The 25,784-nt window shown below is 56.7% G+C and overlaps 7 protein-coding genes and 1 non-coding gene across 8 annotated transcripts; 6 read left to right on the forward strand and 2 right to left on the reverse strand.

Moving 5' to 3' along the window:
• Nucleotides 1-1,096: 1,096 nt before the first annotated feature.
• CHGG_09089 (uncharacterized protein) lies at nt 1,097-2,561 on the reverse strand (the record flags this gene model as incomplete). Its single annotated transcript, XM_001227015.1, has 3 exons — nt 1,097-1,362; nt 1,963-2,383; nt 2,559-2,561. 3 exons carry the CDS (start codon nt 2,559-2,561, stop codon nt 1,097-1,099), a joined length of 690 nt encoding a protein of 229 aa, XP_001227016.1.
• A 2,951-nt stretch (nt 2,562-5,512) lies between these two features.
• CHGG_09090 (uncharacterized protein) lies at nt 5,513-6,545 on the forward strand (the record flags this gene model as incomplete). Its single annotated transcript, XM_001227016.1, has 2 exons — nt 5,513-6,096; nt 6,281-6,545. The coding sequence occupies 2 exons, from the start codon at nt 5,513-5,515 to the stop codon at nt 6,543-6,545; spliced, it is 849 nt and encodes a 282-aa protein (XP_001227017.1).
• A 1,409-nt stretch (nt 6,546-7,954) lies between these two features.
• CHGG_09091 (uncharacterized protein) lies at nt 7,955-9,091 on the forward strand (the record flags this gene model as incomplete). Its single annotated transcript, XM_001227017.1, has 1 exon — nt 7,955-9,091. One exon carries the CDS (start codon nt 7,955-7,957, stop codon nt 9,089-9,091), a length of 1,137 nt encoding a protein of 378 aa, XP_001227018.1.
• A 2,553-nt stretch (nt 9,092-11,644) lies between these two features.
• CHGG_09092 (uncharacterized protein) lies at nt 11,645-13,781 on the forward strand (the record flags this gene model as incomplete). The annotated part of the gene is made up of 8 exons (XM_001227018.1): nt 11,645-11,826; nt 11,880-11,956; nt 12,024-12,106; nt 12,274-12,636; nt 12,728-12,816; nt 12,878-13,277; nt 13,365-13,529; nt 13,641-13,781. The coding sequence occupies 8 exons, from the start codon at nt 11,645-11,647 to the stop codon at nt 13,779-13,781; spliced, it is 1,500 nt and encodes a 499-aa protein (XP_001227019.1).
• A 1,643-nt stretch (nt 13,782-15,424) lies between these two features.
• Nucleotides 15,425-15,521, forward strand: CHGG_11397. Its single transcript has one exon. It is a non-coding gene; the product is annotated as a tRNA-Asp (tRNA).
• A 2,530-nt stretch (nt 15,522-18,051) lies between these two features.
• CHGG_09093 (uncharacterized protein) lies at nt 18,052-19,273 on the forward strand (the record flags this gene model as incomplete). The annotated part of the gene is made up of 3 exons (XM_001227019.1): nt 18,052-18,139; nt 18,239-18,693; nt 18,803-19,273. 3 exons carry the CDS (start codon nt 18,052-18,054, stop codon nt 19,271-19,273), a joined length of 1,014 nt encoding a protein of 337 aa, XP_001227020.1.
• Nucleotides 19,274-20,836: 1,563 nt separating this feature from the next.
• CHGG_09094 (uncharacterized protein) lies at nt 20,837-23,541 on the reverse strand (the record flags this gene model as incomplete). The annotated part of the gene is made up of 5 exons (XM_001227020.1): nt 20,837-21,822; nt 21,896-22,005; nt 22,167-22,259; nt 22,473-23,315; nt 23,387-23,541. 5 exons carry the CDS (start codon nt 23,539-23,541, stop codon nt 20,837-20,839), a joined length of 2,187 nt encoding a protein of 728 aa, XP_001227021.1.
• Nucleotides 23,542-23,933: 392 nt separating this feature from the next.
• On the forward strand, nt 23,934-25,573 carry CHGG_09095 (uncharacterized protein; the record flags this gene model as incomplete). Its single annotated transcript, XM_001227021.1, has 3 exons — nt 23,934-24,009; nt 24,075-24,422; nt 24,654-25,573. The coding sequence occupies 3 exons, from the start codon at nt 23,934-23,936 to the stop codon at nt 25,571-25,573; spliced, it is 1,344 nt and encodes a 447-aa protein (XP_001227022.1).
• Nucleotides 25,574-25,784: the final 211 nt, after the last annotated feature.

A 25,784-nucleotide genomic window follows, 5' to 3' on the forward strand; every position in this document is an offset into this window, starting at 1 on the left:
TAGCTCATCCAAAAGGGCATCAGTAAAACTCACCTTCACAGTCCTTGATGTACATTTCCTCGCTACATAGCCCAGAAAGCTCGTAGAGTATCTCGCCGGTGTGGTCGTTTCTGATGGCGCCGACAATGGCGTTGTATGTACCGCTGACCCACCCTTTTAACCTTGAAGTCGATGTCGGGCTGATAACCCTGTCTCTGGGCACCTCACGAAGCTGTGATGTCCGAGCTCGTATTTCATCTTGCCAAACAGAATGCGCGTGGCATACATATTCGGCTGCGTGAGAGTACTAGTGAAAATCATTAGTCTCGGCGGAATCTATCTTCCCGTCAAGATTTGCTCGGTAGCGCTCGCCCTTCGAGAGGGAGGGGGTGGGTTTCTAGAGTTTCAAGGGGTTGGTGGTCGGGAGGGTTTTGGGAGGGGTGGGCACTGGGTTGTTGTTTGTGGGGTTTGAGAGTTGGGTGGTGGGGGACTTGTTGAAGGGGAGGAGGAGGAGGAGGGGAGCGGAGGAGGGGAAGGGCGAGACGAAGGAGGGGGAGGGCGAGGCGGAGGCGGAGTTGGGGTGGGTGATGGGAGCGATGAGTGGGTTGAATAGTGTCGCGGCGATCGTGTCAGGGGTAGGGAGTGAGTGGTTGGTGGTGAGGACTGGGTCGAGGAAGGCGCCGTTTGCACTGGCTGTTGGGGTGTTGGCAGTGGCGGCGGGGGTTATTGGGTGGTTTTGGGTGAGTTGTTTTGTTTATTTTGTTTGTTTTGAACCCCCCTTATGCTATAGGAGATATCACGCGTGATGATGAAGATGGTGGGTGGAGGCTGATGAGAGTAGGATGAGAACTATGGCGAGGCGGCCGAGACGAAGAACGAGAAGGGGGAATCGAAGAGCAGGGTGTGGTCGGTCCTGTCTCACCCACAGGTCCTCGCACTCGGCGCCGCTTCAACCATCTTCGAAGGTTCCATGTACCTCTTCGTCTTCTTCTGGGCCCCGGTTCTGAGGTCGGTTCAGTCCTCGCCGGGCGACCTCCCGTACGGACTCATCTTTGCGAACTTCATGGCTGCAACTCTGGCATCATCATTGGCCTTCAATGCCATTACGCAACGGCAGTTAATGCGGCATACCAGTCTGCTCGTGGCCATCCTGGGGGTCTCGGCAGCCTGTTTCTTCCTGTCGGCGACCCCCAAGTCCGAGCAGTCTGCCTTCTGGGTGTTCTGCCTGTTCGAGGCGGCCGTGGGGATGTACTGGCCGTGTATGGGGTACTTGAAGGGACAACTTGTAGAAGACGGGGTCCGCGCGCAGGTTTACGGCATCCTGAGGATACCTCTCAACATCTTTGTCGTGGTCTCGTTGCTCTTTACCGGAGACGGAGACTCCTATGGGAAGGTGTTTTCGGTTTGCTCCACATTGTTGTTGGCCTCTTCTGGGGCGCTGTGGGCGGTAATGGCGGCTTAGACTTCATCGACGATGCCGGGAGGAGAGGTCAAAGCACGAGTCAAACAGGTCACATTTGCGAGGCGGCATTGCCCCGTCACATATCGGCATTTCCCACCACAGCCAACCGCAATCACCATCACAGTCACCTCGCAGCGGCAGGCGTTCGCCGACCCCGTTCCTCGGCATGCAATGGTAAGCGGAGCTTGGGATTGGGACCTGCAGCTTACTGTGTACTTCGCCGTGCGCCCACGCGGTTAGCAGCAAGCAGCCGCGAATCCAACGCCGTGTTCACCGCCCGCAGACGCCCCTGCCCGCCCAACCTAGGTTTTAACGGGGCACGGCAAGGAGCGTGGGATTGGGGACACGGCGGGATGCGAAAAGGGGGATGGGGGTCTCACCGGTCGACTGGATGTACCCAGCTGTGAATAGCCTCTTGCCTCTCCTCCTATCCCAAGCGAGGGAGCCAATTGACAGATTATAGTGGCAACCCCTGCGGCATAGCAGAACCGCCCAAGTTCAAGTATTTTTGGTCCGATTACGGCCCTGTCCTTGTCCACGAGACGCCATGACGTCGATTGCCCCTGAGCGGCCGTGGGGGTCGCCGTCGCGTTGATCATGGAATTGACCAATGGTTCGCCATCTTTCCCAAGGCGATAAAAACGAGGCATCTCGTGCCTCGGAGAGGTCCGCAAACTCGCAAGGCCCAATTGCTCTTGTTTTGCTTCCCTCGAGTGCAGCAATGCACACTCCGTAGTTCGGCGCCGGCAGGTCAGCCTCAGCCGCTGCCGGGTCCGGAAACCCCACACTCCAGGCTGCCGGGGCTTCCGGATGCTTGCCGAACGGCAGTCGGTGGTGGCCGGAGCGGGTGTCGGAAACCTGGGGCAGGTTCAACCAAACCCTTGCTCGCCGGCACTCGACCTTCTCACCAAAACCGCCGGTTTGTGGGATTTCAGGACCCCCCTGGAACCGTGTGGTGGCAGTCAATAACCTCGTTTAGCTTCTTTTAGCGGCCCTTCGGTGAGCAGTCTGGGAGCCAATCATCACCCAGGGGCGTCCGAATCAAGCCCCTCCCCCGCTCGTGGTGCATGCGCCTATGACAAAGGGGTTTCCGTTTCCGCTTAGCCCCCCGTTTTACCATTCTTGACGACGCATCCGAAGAGTTGCTGTTTGTACGAGGTACAGTCCCGTCTCTAACATAGCAGTCGGGCTGTTTTCTGCTGTTTGGCGGGTCATGTCCTGCCTGAGAGTGGAGCTTCTCTGTCGCCATGTCAGCTTCGCAGGACCCGTGACAGCTTGCTTGCAGGTTCCCTTCGCAGCTGCATTTCCTCCCTTCTTGATCGGGCCGGGGTTGGGAAGCCGAGTTGGAGCGACACGTCAGGCAAACGGTACGGTATCTTGTTGGGATCGATAAAGATCCTTCATAGCCGTCCCCCCGTCCCCTCCCCCACCAGACTTCCCCTAGCTTTTGGTGAGAATTGGGGGTCAGCGTGGCGGTGCATGGGTGCCAGTACAGTCGAGGAAGGGGATCACGCACTGTAAGCCTTGTATCCGATCGCCTCCCGCCCTGCAGGTGCCGCTCCGCTGGGTGTCTGCTGGGTGTGTGTGGGCGCTCGCCGGTGAGGGGCCAAGGTGGTGTGTGGAACTCCAGGCTTGCCGCAGCTTTTACCAAACCCTTACATAACTGCGTCCACATCAAGTCTCGGGTCGAACCCAACTCCGAGTAGTGTCGCGTGACTGATAACAACCACCAACCATTCCCACCTGAACCGAATATGAACGGAGAATATGGCATTGGCCAGCCGTAAAATCCGCAGTGGATTAGAAAAAGGGTGGTCCGTATCAGTTTCACCATCAAGGTCTACTAGAGATCACAAGAAGAATGCCACCGGATCTCGCAGTGTACTTATTTTAACCACGAAACCACGGAGCCGCCGACCAGACCGTGAATGGTAGTAAACCAGCAGTACGCAAAACGAATCAAATAGGTTTCGCCTTGAGAAACTCTCCAATCGTTGTCTGTGACGATCTCGACGAGATGCCGTGTTTCTGGAGGGCTCAGATACGGCGGCCTCAAAAAGTCCCTTGAGTGTAACGTCGGGCGACAACGCTGCGAGTGTCGCGTGCCCCTTGGGGGTCTGTCGGATAACGGTTTGCGGCGAGTCGAAGTTGAGCAACCAGAGAGGGCAGACGATCGGAAGAGAGCAGCGGGCCGTCTGCATGAAATACTCTTTCCGTTCGATCTCGCATCGGCCAAGCCATTGGGATCGCATTTCAACGCCCTCTCGACCGTGCTAGCCACGTGGGCCTGCGTTTTCGCTGCGGAGAACCTGAGGGTGATGCCATCCTTCATCCCACACCCATCACACTGGACGTCCGTCTCGCCTCAGCCACATGGTGAGCTTTTCAGGCCCAAGGAGCTGTTCCCCGCGTGGGCAAGAGCCAATGGGGGAAAGGGTCGCCTGGCGAAGCGAATGCGGCTTCGTCTAACTCGTCGCCGCCCATGAGTAAGCCATAACCACCCAGTTGTCTTCCAACAAGGTCTGCTCTTTGTGGCGTCTATCGATCTGGCTATGTGCATGCCACTAAATAACCACCCTCGGCAGGGGCCATGGTCCTGGCTTGGAGAGATCGAACCAGACCTCCGGTATCTGCACGTCATCGCCGTTGACGTGTAACAGCAGTTTCTTGGCCACCCCTTCGTTTCACGCCGTCACTTGGCCTCTAGCTAACGAGAAGCTCTATCTCGAGAGGAGGCTATCGCAAGGCGGAGATTATGAGGGCTGACGTCAGTGGCACTTGCACTGCACCTAGATGGACTGGACTCGCCATCCAGTCGACATGTCGCAGACTTGGGGAGTTCTGCCTGCCCACAGTTGTTACTCAACGGTGACTTTTGAAAGAACGAACAGATTGAACCAAATGAGAACCCGGCTGACCTGTCAATGGCCGAAGAGTAAAACCTTAAAAGGGATTGACGGGAACGCCAGGTAACGAGACAAGATCGGGATGAGACAAAAGAAGAAAGACAACAGCCAGCCAAGCCCGGGTCTGTGATTCGCAACAGACTTTCACTTGAAGTTGATGCGGCTTGTTGATTGTTAATCTAATTGGTGGAATTCAGCAACAAGATGCTTCGATCCGTGGGGAAGCTGCCGAGGTAATCGCTGGTAAACATTTCCGAACGGCGGTCAGAGAGGTCATCATGTTTCCGCAAATTCCAGAACCGAAAAGACCGCCGATGGCTAGGCTCGATGTTGATTGAGAGTGGGTGTGTGGGTGGGCGCAAAATGCTTCTGAAATTGAAAAGCGTGGGGGTCAATTAATGAATGGATCGAGTCAAAATGTTTGGTCATGTGTTGTGTTCCGATGTGGGTCCATTCCTGGTACGGTACACGAGAGGGAAGGGACGATCAACGGTGGCCAGAACCGAATGGAAACAAAACTTCGAGGAACTAAGGTACCTTAGCCAACCGTTTTGAGAAGGACGGTCCTTCCACGATAACATGAGCGGCATTTGTGCTCTCGGCACTCATTCTTTATTTATCAGTATACTCGGAACTCCGTGGTACATCGATTCCGAAAATAGGACTCGAGTCTTTGACCGATTGCTGGAAGTTGCACCCGAGTCACACGATCTTTTTGATGTCAATCCGCATGCTGGCCGACGAGAAGAGGATCCCCGGGATCTGCAATGGACACAGTGAATGCCACAGTACATCCACTTTGCACTATTGAGATAAACGGCAAGGGCCATTGGGACAAAACAAAAGTGAGTTCGCCAATCTCACAAGAAGCAGAGAGCAGAAGCATCAAGGTCTGTAATAGGTTGACCTTGTGGTGGAGGCTTTGCGTCGAGAAATTTAGTCCAAGGAAAACGAGAAGCCACACTGTCTTGGAGAGAGAGCCGCAACCCCGGAATCCCAGTTTCAGGTACCGCTGAAGAGCGGGATGGCGCACTGACCAGCGCTCTAATTTCAGACGAACCCGGGAGAGAGCGGGGGGGAAATTCCTCACCCACACAAAAACCTGGGATTTCCAAATCGGGGCCTCGAACGGAGTCGACTCTCCACCATTGAAGTGGATCTCGCGATGTCTCGTTCGGCTCTTCTTTCTCACCTCCTCACGAAGGATTTCCCCTCACGGAGCAATGCTACATTGCTACGCTTGTCCAATATCAGCCCGATCTCCGCTCCACCTAAACACGACCAGTTCGAGGAAATAGCAACATGGCGCGAACAAGTCACCCTTGCATCAGAAAGCAGGACTGGAAGCAACGTCGGTCAGACAATTACATACGCAGGTGCACTCAAAGCCTTCATGTGGCTGAGTGGTCCGATGGTCATGTCGAGACCATGTCAAGACCGTGTCAGGTGCCCCTCAGCAACCCCTCACTGCCCCTCCATGCGCCTTGTTGCTCCCCAATGCCCAAAACAGCCAGTCGCAGCAAATCTGAGCTGCGACGTAGGGACATTGGAGGCCGCCGTTCTCGCTGGATATTGTTTGACCCCTTCGTTGGCAAAGAGCCCTTCGACGACTCATTCGCGCCAATTGGCCCCTCCACTAGGTACCGCCAATGCTGGCCAGTCAAGCACCTGCGGCCCCTCACGCTACTGCCGTCCTTTCCGCACCTCCTCAACTACCGCCCTTCCCGTCATCTTGTCGTCAATAGGAGGGTAGGGTGGGAGGGGCTGGTGTTGTCGTTGTTGTGGGCCAGACCTGAAGATGCTGTCACTACCTCACGGGCCACTTGTTCGATTCTCGAGCATCGACCGGCCTTCATTCACGAATTGACAATTGCAACGCAGTCCTGCTGACGATCCTCGTTTTCTGTTCCTGGCGAACCAAACCCGTCAGCAGACCAGTATATCGGTTGCCCCCTGCCAAACAGTACTACCGGACGTTGGCCGAATCAGGTGTTCCGGTCTGCACTAGCCGATGGGCTGGCAACGGCACACCAACCGAGGCTCTCGACACGGCCTTATATCCGGTCCCAAGAACGGTGGACCCATGGCAGCGGCTCCTGGAATACCGGGGAAGGAATCGGGCACTGACGCCAGGCGACAGTTCAGCCGCGTCGGATCGACACCTTTGTTCTATGGATGTTAGGCGGGCGAGGCGGTGATGCAAGGGGACTGATGCCGGGATCAAACCAACGCCGGTCACTCGTCGACCAGGCGGCGTTCCTTTGATTTTGGCACGCCCAGTTCTCGGCGAAGCCGGGCAACCTGACAGAGATATCAAGCAGCCCGCTGTGTGCTGAGGTCGCACACATTCACACGAGGCTGCAACAGCAGCACATCGGTTAACAAACGGGGCCTTCCAGAGAATCACCACGACAACGCTCTGCAAACCGCGCTCCGCGTTTTTGAGTGTGACAGGACATGGAGATGCCAGCCGTCCTTCTACCTCAAGCCGTCTCGCGATGGCCTCAGGCCGTCCCGACTCCCGGCGACATACGTGGAGTTCAAAGAACCTGCCACATGTATATCAGAATTAAAACTGACCGATGCGCCGAGGGCAGCTGATCATGCAATGGCCATTAGCTCCTTGGTGTAAGCGCAAACAACAATCAGTACTGCCAATCATAACTCGAGGGGTCCGCCTAGAAGAATTCTGGGGCTCCCAAGTTATTCGAGGCGGGTTCGGGGCTGGGTATCTTCCCGGGGCGTAAAACACAATGCCCTACGTGAATAGGGTCGAATAACACCATCCTGTTTCCAAACGACGTCCCCAGCACCAAGCAGGTTTCCAGTTTCCCCTGCTTCCCATCTCGGTTTAGCTTGCACCACGCCTTGGCTCGGGTCGTCTTTCGATCTCCCAGCTCAACCCCCACACTCGGCATCCGCTGATCCAGCACCAATCCCTGCTCCCCGCTGGGCCCAGGCAAGGGGGCACCCCCGGATTTGAGAGCCTGGCCCGTTCTGGAGCCCGCACTGTGCGCAGGTACTCGGCGCGCCAAGGACAGTGACGGCTCCAGCACCCTTGTCGACGACAGAAGGTGGGCGCGGCGACTTCGCCTTCCGCCCAAACTGTGGGTGTTGATGTTCTTTGAGAACTCCTCGGGTCGACCGTGACAAGTACCAGAGTACTTTGGAAAACAAGCCGTGAGTCGTCGCCGCGCGCCCGGCGCCATCCTCGGCCCAAGTTTCCAGCGAGCTTCCCTTCGCGTAAAACGCCACCGCTCTTCCATCCAAGGGGTCCAACGCAACAGGAAAAAGAAAAATACACCGGTACTTCGCAGCTTTGGGTGTGTCGAACCATGTCTTGGTCCTTGCCATCCATGACTGCCATTCCCTGCCTTAAACTTTCTGACCCCTGTCTCTGGGACTGCCCTTCAGCATGTCCGTCATTCCACCTCCGAGGCGTCGTGTATACAAATACGCTCTCCTCCTCCCCCCCCAAATTCCCGACATCGTCTCCCTCATCTTCTATACACATATCACAAGTTCTTCCAAGCACCGTCGGCTCTTCTCTTTCCCACATCCCAACAAACCGCCGCCAACCATCCTTATCTGACACTTGTCATTCACCATGTCTCCCCACAACGACGCACCTTCTCCCAGCGGCAGCTACACGGCGGGCTTCAACAGAATGCAATACCCTTCCACGGTCACATCCAGCCTCATGACAGGGCACCTCAACGCCATGGAACCTCACTCCCCTCTCAGCAGCTCGTACAGCACCACCTCAGAAAGCTCAGACTTCCACATGGACCGACCTCTCGTGCCCGGCGTCTACGTGCCGACCATGTGCTTCTTCGACGAAGACACCGAAGATGTTGACACCGACGCCATCGCGAGCCACGCGGTCCGCCTTGCCCGCGCTGGCGTCACCGGCCTAGCCACCCAGGGCTCCAACGGCGAAGCCGTCCATCTCACCCACTCTGAGCGCCAGCTCGTGACCGCCACCACTCGCAAGGCCCTCAACGAGTCCGGCTACGCACACATGCCCATCATCGTTGGCTGCGGTTCGCAGAGCACACGCGAGACCATCCAGCTCTGCCGCGAAGCCTGGGAAGCAGGCGGCGACTACGCCCTCGTGCTCCCACCCTCCTACTACGCCCCGCTCTTCGCGCCCGCCTCGGAGACCATCACCTCTTTTTTCACCGCCGTGGCCGATGCCTCTCCCATCCCGATTGTCATTTACAACTTCCCGGGCGCCGTCGGCGGCCTCGACCTCTCCTCCGACACCATCCTCCGCCTCGCGGAACACCCCAACATCGTCGGCGTCAAGCTCACCTGCGGCAACACGGGCAAGCTGAACCGCGTGGCCGCCGCCACGCGCAAGCTCGCGGGACCGGCCTTCAACCCGGCCAAGCCAGACTTCCTCGTGCTGGCGGGCTCGGCCGACTTCACGGTGCAGTCTCTCGTCGCTGGCGGGCACGGCATCCTCGCCGGGCTGGCCAACATCGCGCCCAAGGCGTGCATCCGCACCATGGAGCTGTACGGCCAGGGCAAGCTGGCCGAGGCCCAGGCCATGCAGGAAGTCGTCGCGCAGGGCGACTGGACGGCGATCCAGGGCGGCGTCGTGGGCGTCAAGTCTGGCCTGCAGGGGTGGATGGGCTACGGCGGCCACGCGCGCAGCCCGCTGCCGCGGCCGAGCGCAGAGCAGGCCCGCCAATGGAAGGAGGGGTTCAGGGACCTGGTCCTCCTGGAGAAGAGCCTCTGAGTAATTGAACGCTGTAATGACTTTGGACGCTTTTACTAGTGTTTTGGGTTCATCGCATGGGAAGGCCGCCCGTGGATCATTGGGGGCCCGGGGACGGGGACGGGGATGGGGGAGGGGCATGGACAACGGACACGGACACGGACACACATACTGCGGCGTTTCGTGATGGAAATCATGGAATGGGGGAAACAAAAGAGATAGAAAGTCCTATCTCTCGGCGTTGCGGGACCAAAAACCAAAGGAAACATGGGTTTCAAGGCATAACTAGTATTTTATTCTAATGCACACCTCTCTTCATCACATTTGCTACTCCTTTGGGTTGGGCAGCTTCCGATCCACAAACGAGAAGGATCATGCTTCATACCTACGTCTTACCCTCTATCCCAAGAAGCCGGGAACTCCATCTGCCCTTTCCCGTACCTGAGACGCGTGTCCCCGTTGCGTTGATGCCCGTGAGGCAACTTGTGTTGGTCTCGGCCCATGAACATTGATTGTCTTACTTACACAGCGCACAACGTATGACAGCTTGCGAGGCCATTTTCAGTGTAAAAAGCGCGGCCGGCGCCGAGCCGGCGGGAGCACACGAGGCTCGACCGTTGCGAATCCGGCGACAGGTGTTCGAGCGAGCATGTGCGCAATATTCTTCCTCTCCCCCTCGTGTAGCGAGCCCAAATCACACCCCTGCAGCCTTTGGGTAGCATCACAGCACGATCGTCGGTCTCCTCATCTGCCATGGCGCAGCCTTTCTTCCTTATGGGATAGTTAGAAGGCCTCGTTTGCTCTACATAGCTACCTTCGGGGCTTTGAGAGCGTGCAAGTGCTGACAGGGTGCCGCAAATACTTGGCTCCCTCCCCGGTCTCGCTCCGGCTTGACTCTCCCTGGCGTAAGCCACTTCGCTCTGATACGGTGAACCAAGCTGCCACGTCTCGCGGGTGTCTCTCTTGTGGAAGCCGGGTCGCCCGATGTGGGCCGTTTTCGGTTCCCGGAACCTGGGCCGGGGTGCGCCACGGCGCCGTATGTACGTGCATCTGTATTAGGCATGTACATGTACATCCGAATCGAGTCCGCTGCTTGCTCACACAGTGGTCGAGGTACCTTACTCGCGTGATTTTGGGAGGGTGAGCAGGGAAGGGCGGCAAGGGGGTGAAGAACCGCAGAGCCGGGTTAGGCGCGATTGGAGGCGGGACTTCCCCTCTGGCGGACACTTCCGGTCTTGTGAACCCCTTGTTTTCTGTTGGCTGCGGCGGCAAGCTCCCATCAAAACAAGCCCCTGTCGTCAACATCATCGCCGATGGGCGGAGCTGAATACAGGACTGGGCCTGACAGGTGGGGGTTCATCAGCAAAGAGGTTCCCAGCGAGTGCTCCAAGACGAGTGCTCCAAGACGAGTGCTCCAAGTCGCTGGCGAGGACAGACCGCGCTCTCTCAAGCCCAGATGAGGATACGAAGTGCGACCACTAAACACCGTTGTTGCACGCCGATGATTACGAACAGATGGGATGTGTAACGGCACCAGAGTTCCAGAGCTCCAGAGTTCCAGACCCCCGATCAGAAATTGGAAAACTGAGGATCTACCGTTCATTGCTGGGCCCGGGAGAAGGTGCAGTTCAGGCCTCGTGGAGCAAGCTTTAGTGCAGATCGTGGCTCGTGGTTCTTCGTTCCTTCCTCTAATTCTCATCCAGTTCGGTCCGAGTACAGTTCCTTCAACCCAGAGAATTAGCCGAGGGAAGGCACGATGTTTCCCGACTTATGGGTCGAGGCCCGGACTAAACTGAGCAGCAGGACAATGCAGGAAGGTGCAAACACGAACCCCCACGTCAGGCACATGGATGGAGCGCGAACTCGATGAAAAAAAAAAAAAAAAAAATCGAATGGAGCTTGGCAAATGCAGTACCCGACTGCTTTTGGGTCCATGTCAATCCCGACAGGAATCGAGACTCCTTGGGCCAAACATGGAAGACACTGTTACTCTTACCGCCTGTTTCCTCCACCAGCTCCAGGGCCAACCCAACCCCGTCGGATGTCGACCAAGATACCTTACGTACCAAGTTGTGTGTACATGCCCATTATTGCGCGCAGCTCACGAGGCCCTGGAACAAGCCTGGAAGCTTTTCTAACCCCCACCAATTCTGCAGCTCATGCTGCAGGCCGTGGAACTACTGACTTTTCGGAGTCTCGATAACCGTATTGTTCGAAACGGAGAGTCGCAATTTCTTCAACACCGGGCGGGCGGATCAGGAGGGAAAACGTTCGAGGTAGTCGGGTATGTTACGTCGCCAGTTTCCGTCGAGGTCCCAGCCGCTCACTGCCAGAAGGCCCTGTGTTCAAGGGTCACAGAGTTCGTCATATTGTTACAGATGGCCCTTCGGAAATGGGCTTCGGTGAATGCGAAATCCAGGGCCTGTCCGACAACTTTTTGTCGTCATAAAATGGCCAGACCGTCTATCGCCGGTCCGTCACGTTGGCATAGTGCTTTCTGACCCCCGCTCTCCTCATCGACCCCCAATTCATGCCTGACAAGGCCTATAGCGCCGGCGGATATCACGGTGCAATATGTGGAGAGCTGCAATTTGCGTCACCGCAGCTCTCTCATGGGCGGGGGTTCAGTCAGCGCCTGCCCCTACTGCTACCCCTTTTCCTGTGGTCGGGGCCAAAACCGGCATCAACAAAAACACGGGGCAAACGCCGGCGAGACTCAACATCAACACGCTATGGGCACGGGGAGGGCCGCAGTGGTAACACCCACCCGCACCAGACTGACGAACGTCCCAATCTGATTTGCTCACAGGGATCTCTACGTACTCGCCTTGTCAGAGCTCCAGGCCATGAACGAAACCGATGAGCTTTCCTACTTCGGAATCACAGGTATTGATGCATACCCCTTGCGTTGGCACTTCCCCAACCGGTTAATCGTCTACTGATAATCGACCAGGAATTCATGGATTTCCTCACAGTGCGTGGAACGGCGTCAGCCATGTAGATGGTGCCCCTAACACGGGATTCTGTCCTCATGGTGTATGTGTGCCTGATGCCTGATATGCCACCCCCTTAACGTCCCTCCAGCTGACCATTGGCGTCAAGGACCTTCTGTTCGTTACCTGGCACCGGCCATACGTGGCACTTTTCGAGGTTTGGGCATAGCCCTTGCAAACCGGTGTGATCGACGACTAATATTCTCGCAGCAAGTTCTGGTCTCTCACGCCGTGAGACTGGCCGGAGAGTACCCTCCGAACCTTCAGCCCGAGTATGTAGGAGCGGCTCAGACTTTACGACAGCCTTACTGGGACTGGGCGGCAGATTCTACTCTGCCTCCTGCCACCTATGCAATCAATGTCACCGTCAGAGCCCCGTGTGGCGTGATAGAAATTGCTAATCCTTTACGCGGCTATCGTTTCCAGCAGTTGCCCCTCGAGTCGAGTTTCGGCGGCTTCCTCGCGACATACCCCCAAACCATCAGATGTCTCGGCAAAGGTGATCTTCTCAGCAACATTACGGCATCCAATGAAGCAATGGTCTTGGCAGCAAAGGACCTGACCACCGATGTTGTAAGTCAGCCAACAAAAAGCCTCATCTTGCGAGACCCGTCAGACCCACGGTTGCCCTGTAAATATTTTGGCCGCGGCTAACGAGGGATAGTATGATATCTTTGCCAGAGAGAGGACCTTTGACAGCTCCGGCTGGCGCGTTTCAAGCCTCGAGTTCCCCCACAACCTGGTTCATGCACTGTCGGTCTGCAATGGGACCTTTTCGGACATCAACTGGGCGGCATTCGACCCCTTGTTGTAGGTTGTTCAACCCCAAACCTGGGGACATCCAAGCTGATGCGAGCAGCATGTTGCACCACTGCAACGTTGACAGACTCGTTGCGATGTGGCAGGTGATTCACTACGAAGAGGACATGTTCACCAACAAAGGAACTTCTACCGGCCAGTACGGGACCATCGAAAGCAGCATTGTCACGGCAGACAGCCCCCTGAAGCCCTTCTTCGACGAAAACATGAACTTCCTTACAAGTAAATCCGTCAGGAATATCACCACCTTTGGGTACACGTACCCCGAAATGCCCAATTGGAAGATGTCGCCTGAAGCGCGTGCCAGTTACGGCAGAGCACAAATAAACTCACTGTACGGAGAAAAGGACGACGATCTTAGGTCGGCACGCGCTTTGAAGGGGGCAGGATATCCCGTGAGTAGGGGTTACTACACCGCAGAAATCACGGTCGACCGAAGCGAGATACCCCTTCCAGCAATAATATGTCTTGTAGCTGCCCAGTCGGTTATTGGGCGGATGTCCCTGCTTGCTGTCCCCCGTACCGGGGTGGCCTCAGCCAGCCTGCCACTCCGAGAAGTGCTCGTTGGGAATCACAGTATGAGGGATTTGCCCCCGGAAAAGGTGGTTTTGTTTCTTCAGGAGGAGATGACCACTGAGATACGAGGAGTAAGTCTTTCCTACACAACCCCACCCCCTTTCCCCAAAAAGGACGCGTGAGGCGGAATCGGGCACGACGATTCTTGGTTCATGCTGGATCCTTGCTGATGTTACTTCCAGAGTGATGGCCGCCAGGTACCAGTCACCAGGGTGCCCAGCCTGCATATTCAGATCACGAGCATGGAGTACATACCACGGGCTAATGACTCAAGTTTCCCCGTCTTTGGGAATGCCCAGAGATGGCCGGCCGAGGTGCGCTAGCATCGGCATTGATGGTGTTGTCAGGCGTCAATTTCTTGCTGTTGTGCTACCGCATGGCGGGCTTCTGTGTTCTCGATGCGCTCGTTTAGAAAGGGTTGTCTTCTTCCGGGTTGGTCCATGCCTGGTGTTCTGTGTAACGGCGGGCAGCTCGCACTACCAAGAAATAGGTTGAGGGGTTCGGTCACGGTGTAAGAGTGGCGCGATGGCGAGTGACGTTTCTTGTCTGCGGTTGTTGCTTATGGTGTTGCTGATATAATTTGTCATGGAATGGGTGATTTAGATGGGGGGAGCAATTAATATGGGATGGAGTTTGTCATGATGCAGACCCCCACAGGCCATCCTAGGGTATCATATCAGAACTAAGATCAAATATTTCCTGACGTCTCGAGCTCAGTAGCCACCAATATCGCTCTTGGCGTAGGGCTGCAACGCAACGCCATTGCCAAAGTGTTGCTGCCTTCCTCTACGGCGTTGCCTTGAATGGAGGACAAGTTGGGTTTGAGGATAGTTGGAGAATTGTCTGGCGCTCGGCGCCCAGATGTTGATTGTCTTGCGAGGCGAGTGGACGTGTCATGGAACGGGAAAAGAGTACTAACAGCAAAGTTGAGCAACGTACAGACCATTTATCAACTACACCAAAACCATCATCGCCCATTTCCCGGCAATTTCTGCTGAACATGGCCCGAGATTTATCACCACTATTCTTTGAAATAGCTACCTCAGGAGTCCTTGTGCTAGGCCCTGCCACTTCCACACAGGCCCCGATCCACGAATGGCCCCTCGCAGTCATCACACCTCTTGGACCACCAACCCTTCCGGAATCCGGCGGCGCCAACAGACAGACCGGCCAGCACACCTGACTCGAGCGGTGAGTGTTGTCTCTAGGTCTAAAAAAGAAAAAAGAAAAAGAAAAGAAAGAAAAGAAACCAACCAACACTTTAAGTTAAAAGTCAAGCCTGGATCGGACACAGCTCGGCGAACGGCGGTGTGAAGCATCCAACATCACCGGCATAAGGTCTCAATCAAGCAAGTCCTTTTCACCTCTCGGACCCGAAAAGTCTTTCTAACAGCCAGTTAGTCTTTGACAGACCAGCGATGTCCCTGTTCAGAACGCCGGAGTTTGGCGGAGCTCGAACGAGTCCGACAAACGGCTGCGGGGCTGGTTTAGGAAGCTGGTGCCGGAGCACCGGGCCGTGCCAAGCCGGAGTGCCAGGTGTTGGGCCGGATGAACTTCCGGACTTGGTTTCGGATGTTGGTCGGGCAGATAAAAGCTTGTATGTTGCATGTGGCGCCGCTGCAAGGGTTTGGAGATCGGGATGCCCCGGTTCTTCGGGTCCTGTTGGTAGTTAGCTTGTGTCTGTTGGGTTGCCACACTTGAGACAGGGACAATGGGCTGGCGGCCATGCGGGATCGGTGTCTTAGGTTTAGAAGCTTTCACCTCCTGGCTGTTTGGCTGCCGTCAACAACGGCGGCAACCGCCCCGCTTGGATTCTAGGAGCACACATCAGTTGAGTTTGAGGCAATGACTGGCGAAGTCATTTTGGTGTTGTGGTGTAGTTAATAGACGAGCGTTTAGCTTTATATGCTGTGGGGTTGAGTGTGCTGCCAACCAACCAGCTACGGTGGATGATCACATCCACAAGTCTTCCGTAGTATAGTGGTCAGTATGTGAGCTTGTCAATGTTGGCATCCTCCTTCATAGCAACGCTCGAGACCCGGGTTCAATTCCCGGCGGGAGAGACCTTACTTTTTCCATTTCGTCATCTAGACGGAAACTTTGAATCCTTCTTCATTTTTTTTGCCAAGTCCGGGTCCCAAGTCACGCACCAGCTGCCAAAACGCGACGAGACCAGCCGAAACTGAGCCATCGTTCTGCCAAGCTGCAAGGTCCTTGTGATTCTGACGCATCCCCACGAGGTCCAAAATCAAATGTCTCAGTGCGACGGGCAACGGCGGTCAATCGCCGTCGTGAACTCGCCGACGCTGTTTGCTGGTGATCGTCATTTTGCCGTCCAGAGATGCATCCCGGTCGTCGCATGGCCGAACCCGGAAGAGTCAGCGTAGGTCGTCATCGGCGGGCCCGAGTGGCGGCAAACATCCGTTGGGGACCGAGATATTCATAGCATCATCAATCAATGGTGGAGGAGAGTCACGCCAATCCTTACAAGTGCCGAACCCGAGGTCACCTCTCGGCGGATTCCGCTCGTCTTTTGCCTCCACCGCCCGGCGCCGCGATGGATCGATACGAATGCCCGCGTGGTGTCGAGTTAGTGCCCCACCGCTACCCACCCACCGTTGCTGACAACGCAGTCCGTGTTTGGGAGCCCTCTGGCGACGCCGAGGGGGTTGGGAGGGGGCTTGGACTGATGAGACAATCATGCCTGGTGGCTCGGAGTTTGGGATGGAACGTTGCGAGCGAGTTATCTGGTGGTGCTGATGGTGAGTGAGGTTCGGCGCCTGCACGCTCCGTTGATCCATTCATCTATTCGCGCGATTGAGTTGAGGGAAGAGACGTGAAACCGGAAACTGAACGGAGATCTTGAAACTTCGCTACCCGATATTGCTCTGCTTGCTTGAAGACGCTCAGATGGGCGAACTTGCCCTGTTGAGAAAGTGACCGAGAGGGAGGATTTAACTTCTTGGCTGGTGCGGTCTCCTGTTTCAGGGGCTCGAGGAGAAACATCAGTGGCCAGCGCGCATTCGCCCAGCGATTTTTGTGTGCCCAAACTGGTGGGCTGTTTCGGCGGCTGGCAAATGGTCGTGGGGGTGAGGTGCTGCAGCTGGCGGCCGGCCAACCTCCTTTCCCCGCGGGCCGATTTGCATGATCCTCATGCTTTCCGGGTCACATTCAACGGGGCAACCGGGCAACAGGCCTCACTGGGCAGGCGCTTGACCGGATCAGCGGCAGGCTCAGGGGGTTTCTCTCCCTCTAGATTGGTCCGAATTTGGAGGACCCCTTTTTTGTGGTTGGAGATTCTGCGGCCGACTGTATGTAATCTGTACAGATGTGCAGTCGTGCGCAAGCGCGATATGATAGCGTGGAACCCCAGTTTGAAATGAGACATCCAACTGTTTTTTAGCTTCCGATTCTGACCTCGCCCGAAACATTTTGTGGTTTTATGGGGTGATAGATTTTGCTGGTAAGCGGAGCTCCACGAAGCCATGCATTCGGCGTTGGGACACAATCCGAGAGCAGAAGACCGAAAAAGGGAAATGAGGGCCAAGCCCAACTGCCCCCCAACATGGAAAATACCAGCGCTTGGCTCGATGTGGCTGCCAATAGCCCCAACTGCCGTAACGATGGCATATGCCATCCGCACACGTGTAATCCGTAGCGCTGGGCGAGCAAAGAGGTAAAAATAGTTACACGAGCTTGAGGCTGAGTTCTTGCAGCAACGCGCGGGCACTGCAGACGAAGCACAGCATCAGGCCTCGGGATCTGGCCACTGGAGATCTCGCCGTGTTCCGGGGACTCGGTGCAAGATCCAAAGTTCAAACACCACCACGGTTATCGGCAAAACCTTCGTATTTTTTCGGCATTATTGAATGTGCCCATGCATTACGCCTAGATTGCCAAGCGAAAATTTCACAGTGGCCCTCAACCGCGACACTGCGGCGAAGGTTCCAACGTTATTTTCGCATGCGCCGCATGGTGGGCAGACAGGCTTGGCAAGATATCCCTGCATTGCCAAGGTCCACAAATGCAGAAGTGCGTGATCTGATTTGCTAGCCTGACACGGTCGCCTGTTCAGCTTGGCGGCTCTGGCAGGTGACATGACTGTGAATTTCGTGTATTTCCGATGAGGAAGGCTCAAGGCTGCAGGGTCTGGGCATCCCTGGGCAGCCCCAGACCCCAGGGGGCTGGTCCACTTTGGCAGGGAAGACAGGGAAGTCAACACGAGAGGACCCCTGGCGAGACGGGGCCGAAGGAGCCACTGTCTTTGATTGAAAGCGCGATGGGGCCCGGATCGCTGAACACCTGTTGATCTCGCTCCTCTTTTCCCTGTCCATCTCACACCACCGCAACTTCCTGCCCAGCCAGATCAGCCCCGAATTCGTGGCGTTCAATCGCTTCTTCTGTCTCTCGTTCACTGCCTCGCTGGCACTATTTTTCAGATTTAATAATACACCTACACTCGCTTCGGTGCGCCGTTGACACTGCCTCCTTAATAACCCGCAGATCCCACTTCGTAGATCAATCAACTCCAAAATACACACAACACTCACCGCATCCTGACTTGCACAACTCAACACACAAAAAAAAGAAAAGATGCTCTCCAAGATCTTCACCACGGTGGCCCTTGCGGCCTCGTTGGTCTCTGCGCAGACCTTCACCGAGTGCGACCCCACCAAGCGTGGTGAGTACCCTATCACCGCTACTTGTCGCTCTGAGACTTTGGCGTCTTGCTTGCATTAGCAAGTTGTAACTAGTTCGCGCTAACATGAATGTTTCATAGATGGCTGCCCCAACCCCAAGGCCGTCGGTTCCAAGGTTGTCGACATCGACTTCCGCAAGGGCGCCAACAGCTTCTTCAAGCCTGCCGATGGCACCACCCTGAAGTACGATGACAACCTCGGCGCCATTTTCTCCATCTCCAACGAGAAGAACGCGCCCACCATCGGCTCCAAGAAGTACATCTTCTTCGGCCAGGTCGATGTGACCGTGCGCGCTGCTCGTGGCGTCGGTGTCGTTACCAGCTTCGTGCTGCAGTCGGACGACCTCGACGAGATCGACTGGGAGTGGCTCGGCGGCGACGCCACCCAGGTCCAGACCAATTTCTTCAGCAAGGGTTGCACTGACACCTACGATCGTGGCGGTTTCTCGCCTGTCGCCGACCCGGTCAACCAGTTCCACACTTACACTATTAAGTGGACCCCCGAGCAGCTCGACTGGATTATCGACGGCGCCGTTGTGCGTACTCTGAAGAACACGGGCATTGAGGGCTGCGCCGGCTACCCGCAGTCTCCCATGCAGATCAAGCTCGGAACTTGGGTCGCTGGTCGCAAGGGACGCCCCGCAGGGCACCATCGACTGGGCTGGTGGCATCACCGACTTCACCGACGCTCCCTTCGACGGCTACTACCAGAGCCTGCGCATCCAGGACTACATGGGCGGCAAGGGTGCCAAGGAGGCCACCGAGTACCACTACACCGACCGCAGCGGCACGTGGCAGAGCATCAAGGTCGTCAACAACGGCGAGGAGGCCGAGGACAACATCAGCACTAGCAGCACGTCCAAGGCTACCTCCACCACCAAGAAGCCCACCTCGTCCGCCACCACCCTCGCGACCGTAAGCTCGTCGGCTTCGCTCACCTCGGCCAACGGCACCGTCACCCAGACCACCGCCAGTCCCACCCAGACCACTGGCGACGACGAGCAGAGCGCTACTACCGCTGCCTCCGAGACCATGTCGACTGGTGCCGCCCCCTCGATGGCCGGCAACATGGCCGCCGTCGGTGCTGCCGCCCTCTTTGGCTACCTCGTCCTCTAGGCGTAGCGACCTGGTAGTTGGAAGAGGAGAGCCGACGGTCGTTGCGTTTTGATGTTTTGCCTGTCTCTGCTTCTTGGACCGATGCTATTTTGCAGCTTCGCCACGCTCCTTTTTTGATTCGCTTTTCGTTGAGATTGAGAAGCGATTCGACCCATTTTATACCATGTTTACCATTCTTTTAATGCCGGTCGCCAAGGAAGGGGAACGATAGACACTCACGCTACCGGCTATTTTTGTGTGGCTTTTCTTTTCCACGCACAAACGGGACGGGTTTATTGAAAAGACAAAAGACAAGAACGAGGACGACAGGTATCTGATGGGGAAACGGAGGGCAGGGCACGCATGAGCTTCGGTACATAATGGTACGCCAGGAACGTTTTGTACATGGGGGATGGTGATGAATGAGGCTATGAGGTTGGGCGGGTTGGCGGGGAGGGGATGGTTGCTTGTGTAGCGGTGGTTTGCTCGTGTTATTTTTGGAATGAAGCGTTGAGTTCTCGGGGAAGGAGGATGGCATCTTTGATTGATACCTGACTGATTGATACCTTGGAAATGGTTTGTTGACTTTTGGCTTGCTGGCTCTCAGCGGTGCGTTTTTCATACTGGGCTAGACTAGACAGCGTCGAAGGCTAGACGATATGATATCATTGCGTGGACTTTTGCACCTTTGCACGATGTGATGTGATCACTGTCCTTTGCTCTGTCACCGTGAGATTGATAGCTCTTGGTGTTTTGGCTTGGGACCCCATACCCCTTACGCTCCCCAACCCACCAACCACAACCCACTACAACACCACATTCCAATTTTATGTCCTCATCTTGGTACGGTAACATTTTGGCCCCTAACCACGTGATGCTTGTGTGTTGCCGGCGGGTTTGGTTGCGGCGTATTGCGCCGGTTGGCGTCTTGGCCTCCCCGTTTAGGTCTAAGCTCGCCGTCCTTCTGCGCTAATGCGTGAAGTTATCCGGGAAGCGGGATGGGGAAGGGGCAAGAAGAGTTTATTAAGGGGTCAAAGTGAGTTGGGTAGGGGGAAGAGTGGATGAGTGCGGGCGGGTTGGAGCGGGGGTGAGAGAGCTGGTGCGAGCCTGGATAATGGAAGTGAGGGTAGGTTTGTTGGTGAGCCTTTCCTATGTTGCGGGTGGGGAGTAGGGGAAAGGTCGAGTGCCTTGGATTGCTTGTGACCTGGCCTGGCGATTGTGAGTTGGGTCGGTCGGATGGGCCGCGTTGGGTGGGATGAAGGGGATACCGTTGCTGGACATATACAGATGAAAGGTAAAGCTGAGGGAGTAGCTTGATATGGCTACCGTACCAGAGGATGTGATGGGGTTGAACTCCATGAGACAGCGGCGACTGGTGGGTTTACAGTGTGGAAGAAAAGGATATATACAATTACCGCCATAGTTAACTATACTTTCTAATAAAACAGATAAATATACCCACTAAAGCGCCTCTCCAACGAAATATAACCAAGGCGACGAGTTACCACCGAACCTCGGAATTGCTGTGAACCACATTACAAAAATACAAATCATCACCCCTTGAAACGCACCCCCAACGCATCCTCACCTCGACATATAATGGTGATCTTGCGTCGGCCCCGGCAACTCCACCGCTTGCAACGAGCCGGGCATCTCATGCACTGGTTGTTGCGGATACCCGCTGTAATAGTAGTGTTCCGCAGGCTGCTTCGCCATGCCGACATGTTCCCCGGTATACTGCGTTGCCGTGGGCGACGTGTAATCATAATCCGGCACCTCGGACGGGGCTGATGGGGCCGATGGCGGTGGCTGCTGCCGCTTCCTCCTTCGCCACCAGATAGCTAGCCCAATAACCACCGCGGCTATCACCACCACGGGCACGACCACGCCTATGGCTATCGTGGCGCCCGTTGAGAGCCCCGATCCCGAGTCTGCGGTGGTGGCGGCGGCGGCGTCATCCGACGCGACGGGGGAGGAAGTCCCCGTCTGGTCCGATGTCGAAGTGGTTTGCTCAGCGGCGCTGGACCCGTCCGAGGTGGTAGAGGCGGTGGCGGCCTCCATATCACTGGATTCGTAGACCATCCTGACGCCGTAGGCGTTCACGCCGCCGGGGAAGGTGACGGCCTGGTTGACGGTGGAGGTGCGGTCGTTGTCGGCCGACATGGTCACGGCGACGACGGTGCCCGGCGACTGGGGCGCCTGCCAGGTGCAGAAGAGCGTCTCCCACACGGAGCTGAGCGACGTCGGCCGCGGTACGCACGACAGCGAGATGTCGCCGTAGGTCGGGCAGCAGGTCACGGTCGTGATGGACGACACTCCCGTCGTGTCGTGGCATGCTGTCCAGTAGCCCGACGGGCAGGCGATCCCCGGGGAGTAGAAGAAGGATGAGTCTGAGGTGGAGAAGCTGGGCGGTAGGCAGGAGGGGCTGTGGTCGATGATCAAGACGTTCGGCTGGGGTGGGGAGTAGATGCCGCCGCAGCCGGCGCTGGGGGGAGTGAAGGTTGTGGTGAGCGGGATGGAGGGGAAAGAGGTGATGACCAGCGGGGTGCGCGTGGTTGTCGCCGCCGGGGCTGTTGATTCAGACATTATTATGATTCAGGCGGGGTTTTTTGACCAGCTTCACGTCGTCGGGGATTCAGACACCTGCCAGCAGGACGCGGTCGCTGAAGTGGGTTGCAGGAAGGTCGATCCGCCGGAGTGGACGGTCTCCGGCGGAGGTGAGGGTCAAATGGATCGCTGCAAGGGGGGAGAGTCTAAGGGGAAATTTAGGTCCACTTTCAGAGCATGAGTGTAACGCTGCCACGGTTGCGGGCGAGCCCGAGCCAAGCGAGCTTTGATGGTCTGGACGGCGTCGTGCTCCGCCGCTGCGAGGAACCAACGCGACTTGTCGGTTCGGACTCATGTATGTTCATACACGGCTAGTGCGGGCTGGGTGCGAGGCTCAACCAAACCACTGGGAAACCGTTGCTTGTTCATTGGTTCAGCATCAAGTCTAGATCGAAGAGGGCTGATGACACACCACAACAAATGTTCAATTATTATGTGGCACTGCTTGGAGCGGTAAATGCTTAACTATGTATGTACGGATTACCGTCCACGCATATCCATACACACAGCCAGCCGCCTTTGTCATCATTTGCGACCACCGGAATCACCCATTCCGTGCCGCTCCCTCTCCAACATGGCATCGAATTCCTTTTGGGCCTGTTCTTTCGCATACGCCTTCTCCTGCTCGGCTGGGGTATATGTGTACTCGCTTGTGGTTTGGCGGTTTCCGGGCGCACCGTTCTGCTGCTGCCGCGGATTCCACCTTGCACCCTCCTCCGACTTTGCCTGCTGTCTGATTCTGTCCCAAGCAGAGCCCCCTCCAGATGACTGGGGAGAGCCGGCGGAAGGGCGTTCTCTCTGCGATGGCGCCACGGGCGAGGCATCGTCGAAGAGGTACGAGTCATCATCATCTTGTGGCGCGCTTTGCGGCGGTTGCGGAGCCTGTGGTGTCCATCCTGATTGCGCTGGCGTTTGTGGTGCAGGCGAATCCCAACCATTTGACGCGGCGCTTGGCGAAGATGACACGGCTGCTGTGTCAGCGGGGCCACCGGCGGAGGGTAGCCTTGAGCGTTCCGACCGCGCTTTTCTGGGTGGTTTCATTTCCTCGCGCACCGCCTTGAGCCTAGCATCCCCCGAAATGCTCGCCAGATAGCCCGCCTGGGCGAACGAGAAGACGACGATCTTAACGATGTACTGGGATAGAAAGCCGTAGGCACCAAAACGTAGCACGTGCCATAGCCGCACGGCCGACTGGCCCTTGAGAATGGCCATAGATGCGCTCGGGAAAGACGACGGGTTGAAGGAGGCGGGCTTCGGTGTGTAGAAGGGGAAGCGGAAGGTCGAGCGACCTTGGTTGGTATAGTAGGCGGCAGTGAGAAGTACGGCGGGCGGCGCCCAGGTCGCTCTTGAGCAGAGTTTAGAGCGGTGGTAGGCAAAGGCGTCGGCTTCGGCCGGACTCAGCAGGCGGCCAACTAGATGGCAGTTTTCGATGATGGGCGCTGGCGACCTGGGCTTTCTGCCACCTGGGCGTGTAGGCGAACAAGGGCGCGAAGAACGGCAGCTGTGGGAGGCTCTCAAATGGGCCACTCATCAACTTCAAAGCCCGGGTCGGCTTGCTCCTCGTTAAATCCCACCAAGCGGCCGTTCTTGACGATTCCGATGGACGCTAAGTCTGTAGGGCGATCGTGCTGGTACCCCTCCCCAGAGTCACCGGACGACTCGTCTGCGCCCGGCCACGACATGTTGTGATGTTGTAAGATGACCCTCGATTCAATTGCTGGTTCTGCAACTAACAGTAAGCAAAGGTGAGAAATGCCGGATGCTGTGTGCTGTTTGGTTGTTTGGTTGAGGAAGTGGGATGAAAGTGGGATGGACGATGATGCAAGGGACCACCAATGCCAGCCAAGCAGAGCTTGGAGCTCAGAGCCTGGAAACCTTGGCCCACTATGGCCTCGCGGGTCTTGCGCCTCTGTTTCCCGCTTTTTTGACAGTGACCCGCCCGCCGTTCTATACTCGGTTCCTGAGCGCGAAACGAGTCGCAACCACCAGAAACCACCCACTTCCATTGATTACCTCCACAGACATCGCGCTGCCAATAAACCGCATGCTAACGTAGGAGTACACGACACCGAAGATGTCGACACAACAGCAAGCCATGATTATGGATACGCTCCTCACACTGAGGCGGACGCGGAAGCGCAAAGCCCACGGTTAGCCACACACGCAGCCTCCGCATTCTCTGATGCTCGCCTTCTGACTGCTGCATCTGTTGCAGACTCCGACTCCGACTCTTCAATCGACGAAACCACGAACCGCGGGAACAAGCTGAAGAAGAGAGCGAGATTTGTCCACGAAGGCCGGCTGGCGTCGTCTATGGGACCCGCGGCGTACAAGGAGGTGGGTGTTGGCGCCACAAGGATCGTGATGATGGGTTGCGGACTGGGACTGACGAGATTGCAGATCGCAGAACATGCCGGGTACCAACGCGCAATCATCAACCTCAACCCGCCCTTGATTGACGAGGACGGCTACGACATCGACAGCGACGATGACGAGGAGCAGGTTCAGGAGGCCATTGCCTCAGCCTTGGAGGAAAACCCTTACTCGTCAGTCCGGCTCGAGCGTATGTTCATGACATTGCCAGGCTCCTTATCTATGCCGGAATCCCGGTGCTGACTTGCCCGTAGAAATCCTCGCTCCCCTTACCGCCGTCACCGACCTGCCATCGCATCCGACCTTCTCGCGACCGTTTACTTCGAAATCGCTGGACGAGCTAATAGAGCAAGGGCGCAACCTGATGCAGAAGGAGAATAAGGGCCCTGTGGAAAGCCAAGCCCGTTACTTACCAAGCTAGTTGGCGACAACACCTGGGCGCCCTGCGGGCTCATGACGGCCCCCGACAACCGCGATGCAGTGCTATTTAGCGACACAGCGAGTTTTTTTAACCGCCCAGTCGGCCGCGCCCCCACAAGGTCCCAACATCCGGCGCAAACGGCGTCTTTTAAGAGCATATTTACAGAGTCGGCGGTACGAGGAACAGCGCAAGGTGCGACCCAGTCACGAACCCACGCCGGGCAAGACAGGGAACCAGGCGAGAAGGCAAACGGAAGGGAATCACCCGCAGACGCACAATCAGACAATTACGGTAAAGACGGATCCGGCAAGGGACCAGCCACGACTAAGAGCCTGGAAAAGGGCGGCCAAGCTGGTGGGATCGCGGATCACGAAGGGCAGAACGACGGTGTCCTTGTTAACGGGGACACTTCCTCAGCCAAACCCGGTGCGACTGAGGGTCGGGACGTGGAAATGGTCGAGCCATCTGCCGCAGACCAAGAGCGACCAAACAGAAACGGGGTTCCCCCACCGCCAGATATGCTCGCCGCGTTTCCGCTCCCCGAGATCACCGGTGAGCTCTTCATACACCCGCTCTTCCAGCTCCCACCAGCCGCGCGGCCGGACCGGAACCTGGGCCTCCCCGACCAGGAAGCGGAGGAGGTGCGGCGCCTACTGCTGTTATACGTGCAGAAGCAGGAGGAGATCTGCCGGGGCACCAAGCGGCTGTACGAGGGGCTGCTCAAGGCAGACCGGCTCCGCCAGACGGTGTGGCACTGGTCCAAGGCCGAGGCGCACTCCGGGCCCAACCGCGACATGTCGGACGGCGAGGACTGGTACGACAAGGAGGCGTGGGGCCTGACGGAGGACCTGAAGAAGGGGGAGGACGAGGTCGAGGAGGATACGGCGCAGACGCAGAAGAAGACGCGGAACCGCAAGTGAGGAAACGCGTCATCATGTGTGATGCTAATGCGCTTTGTTGTTGTTGTTGTCGAGGTGGGGTTGGTTTTGTTGTGGGCTAGCGAGAGATACCAATGATGGATGCATATGAATATTGTTATTTTCTCTGGGTAGCCTCCGATGCCAAATCGTCCTTGCAGTTGTCAGATATGGGGGCTGTCTTGGCAAACCCCTCGGCAGGATTATGATGCCG

This window comes from Chaetomium globosum, genomic scaffold (assembly GCF_000143365.1).
Source record: "Chaetomium globosum CBS 148.51 scaffold_6 genomic scaffold, whole genome shotgun sequence".
NCBI classification, from domain to species: Eukaryota; Fungi; Ascomycota; class Sordariomycetes; order Sordariales; family Chaetomiaceae; genus Chaetomium; species Chaetomium globosum.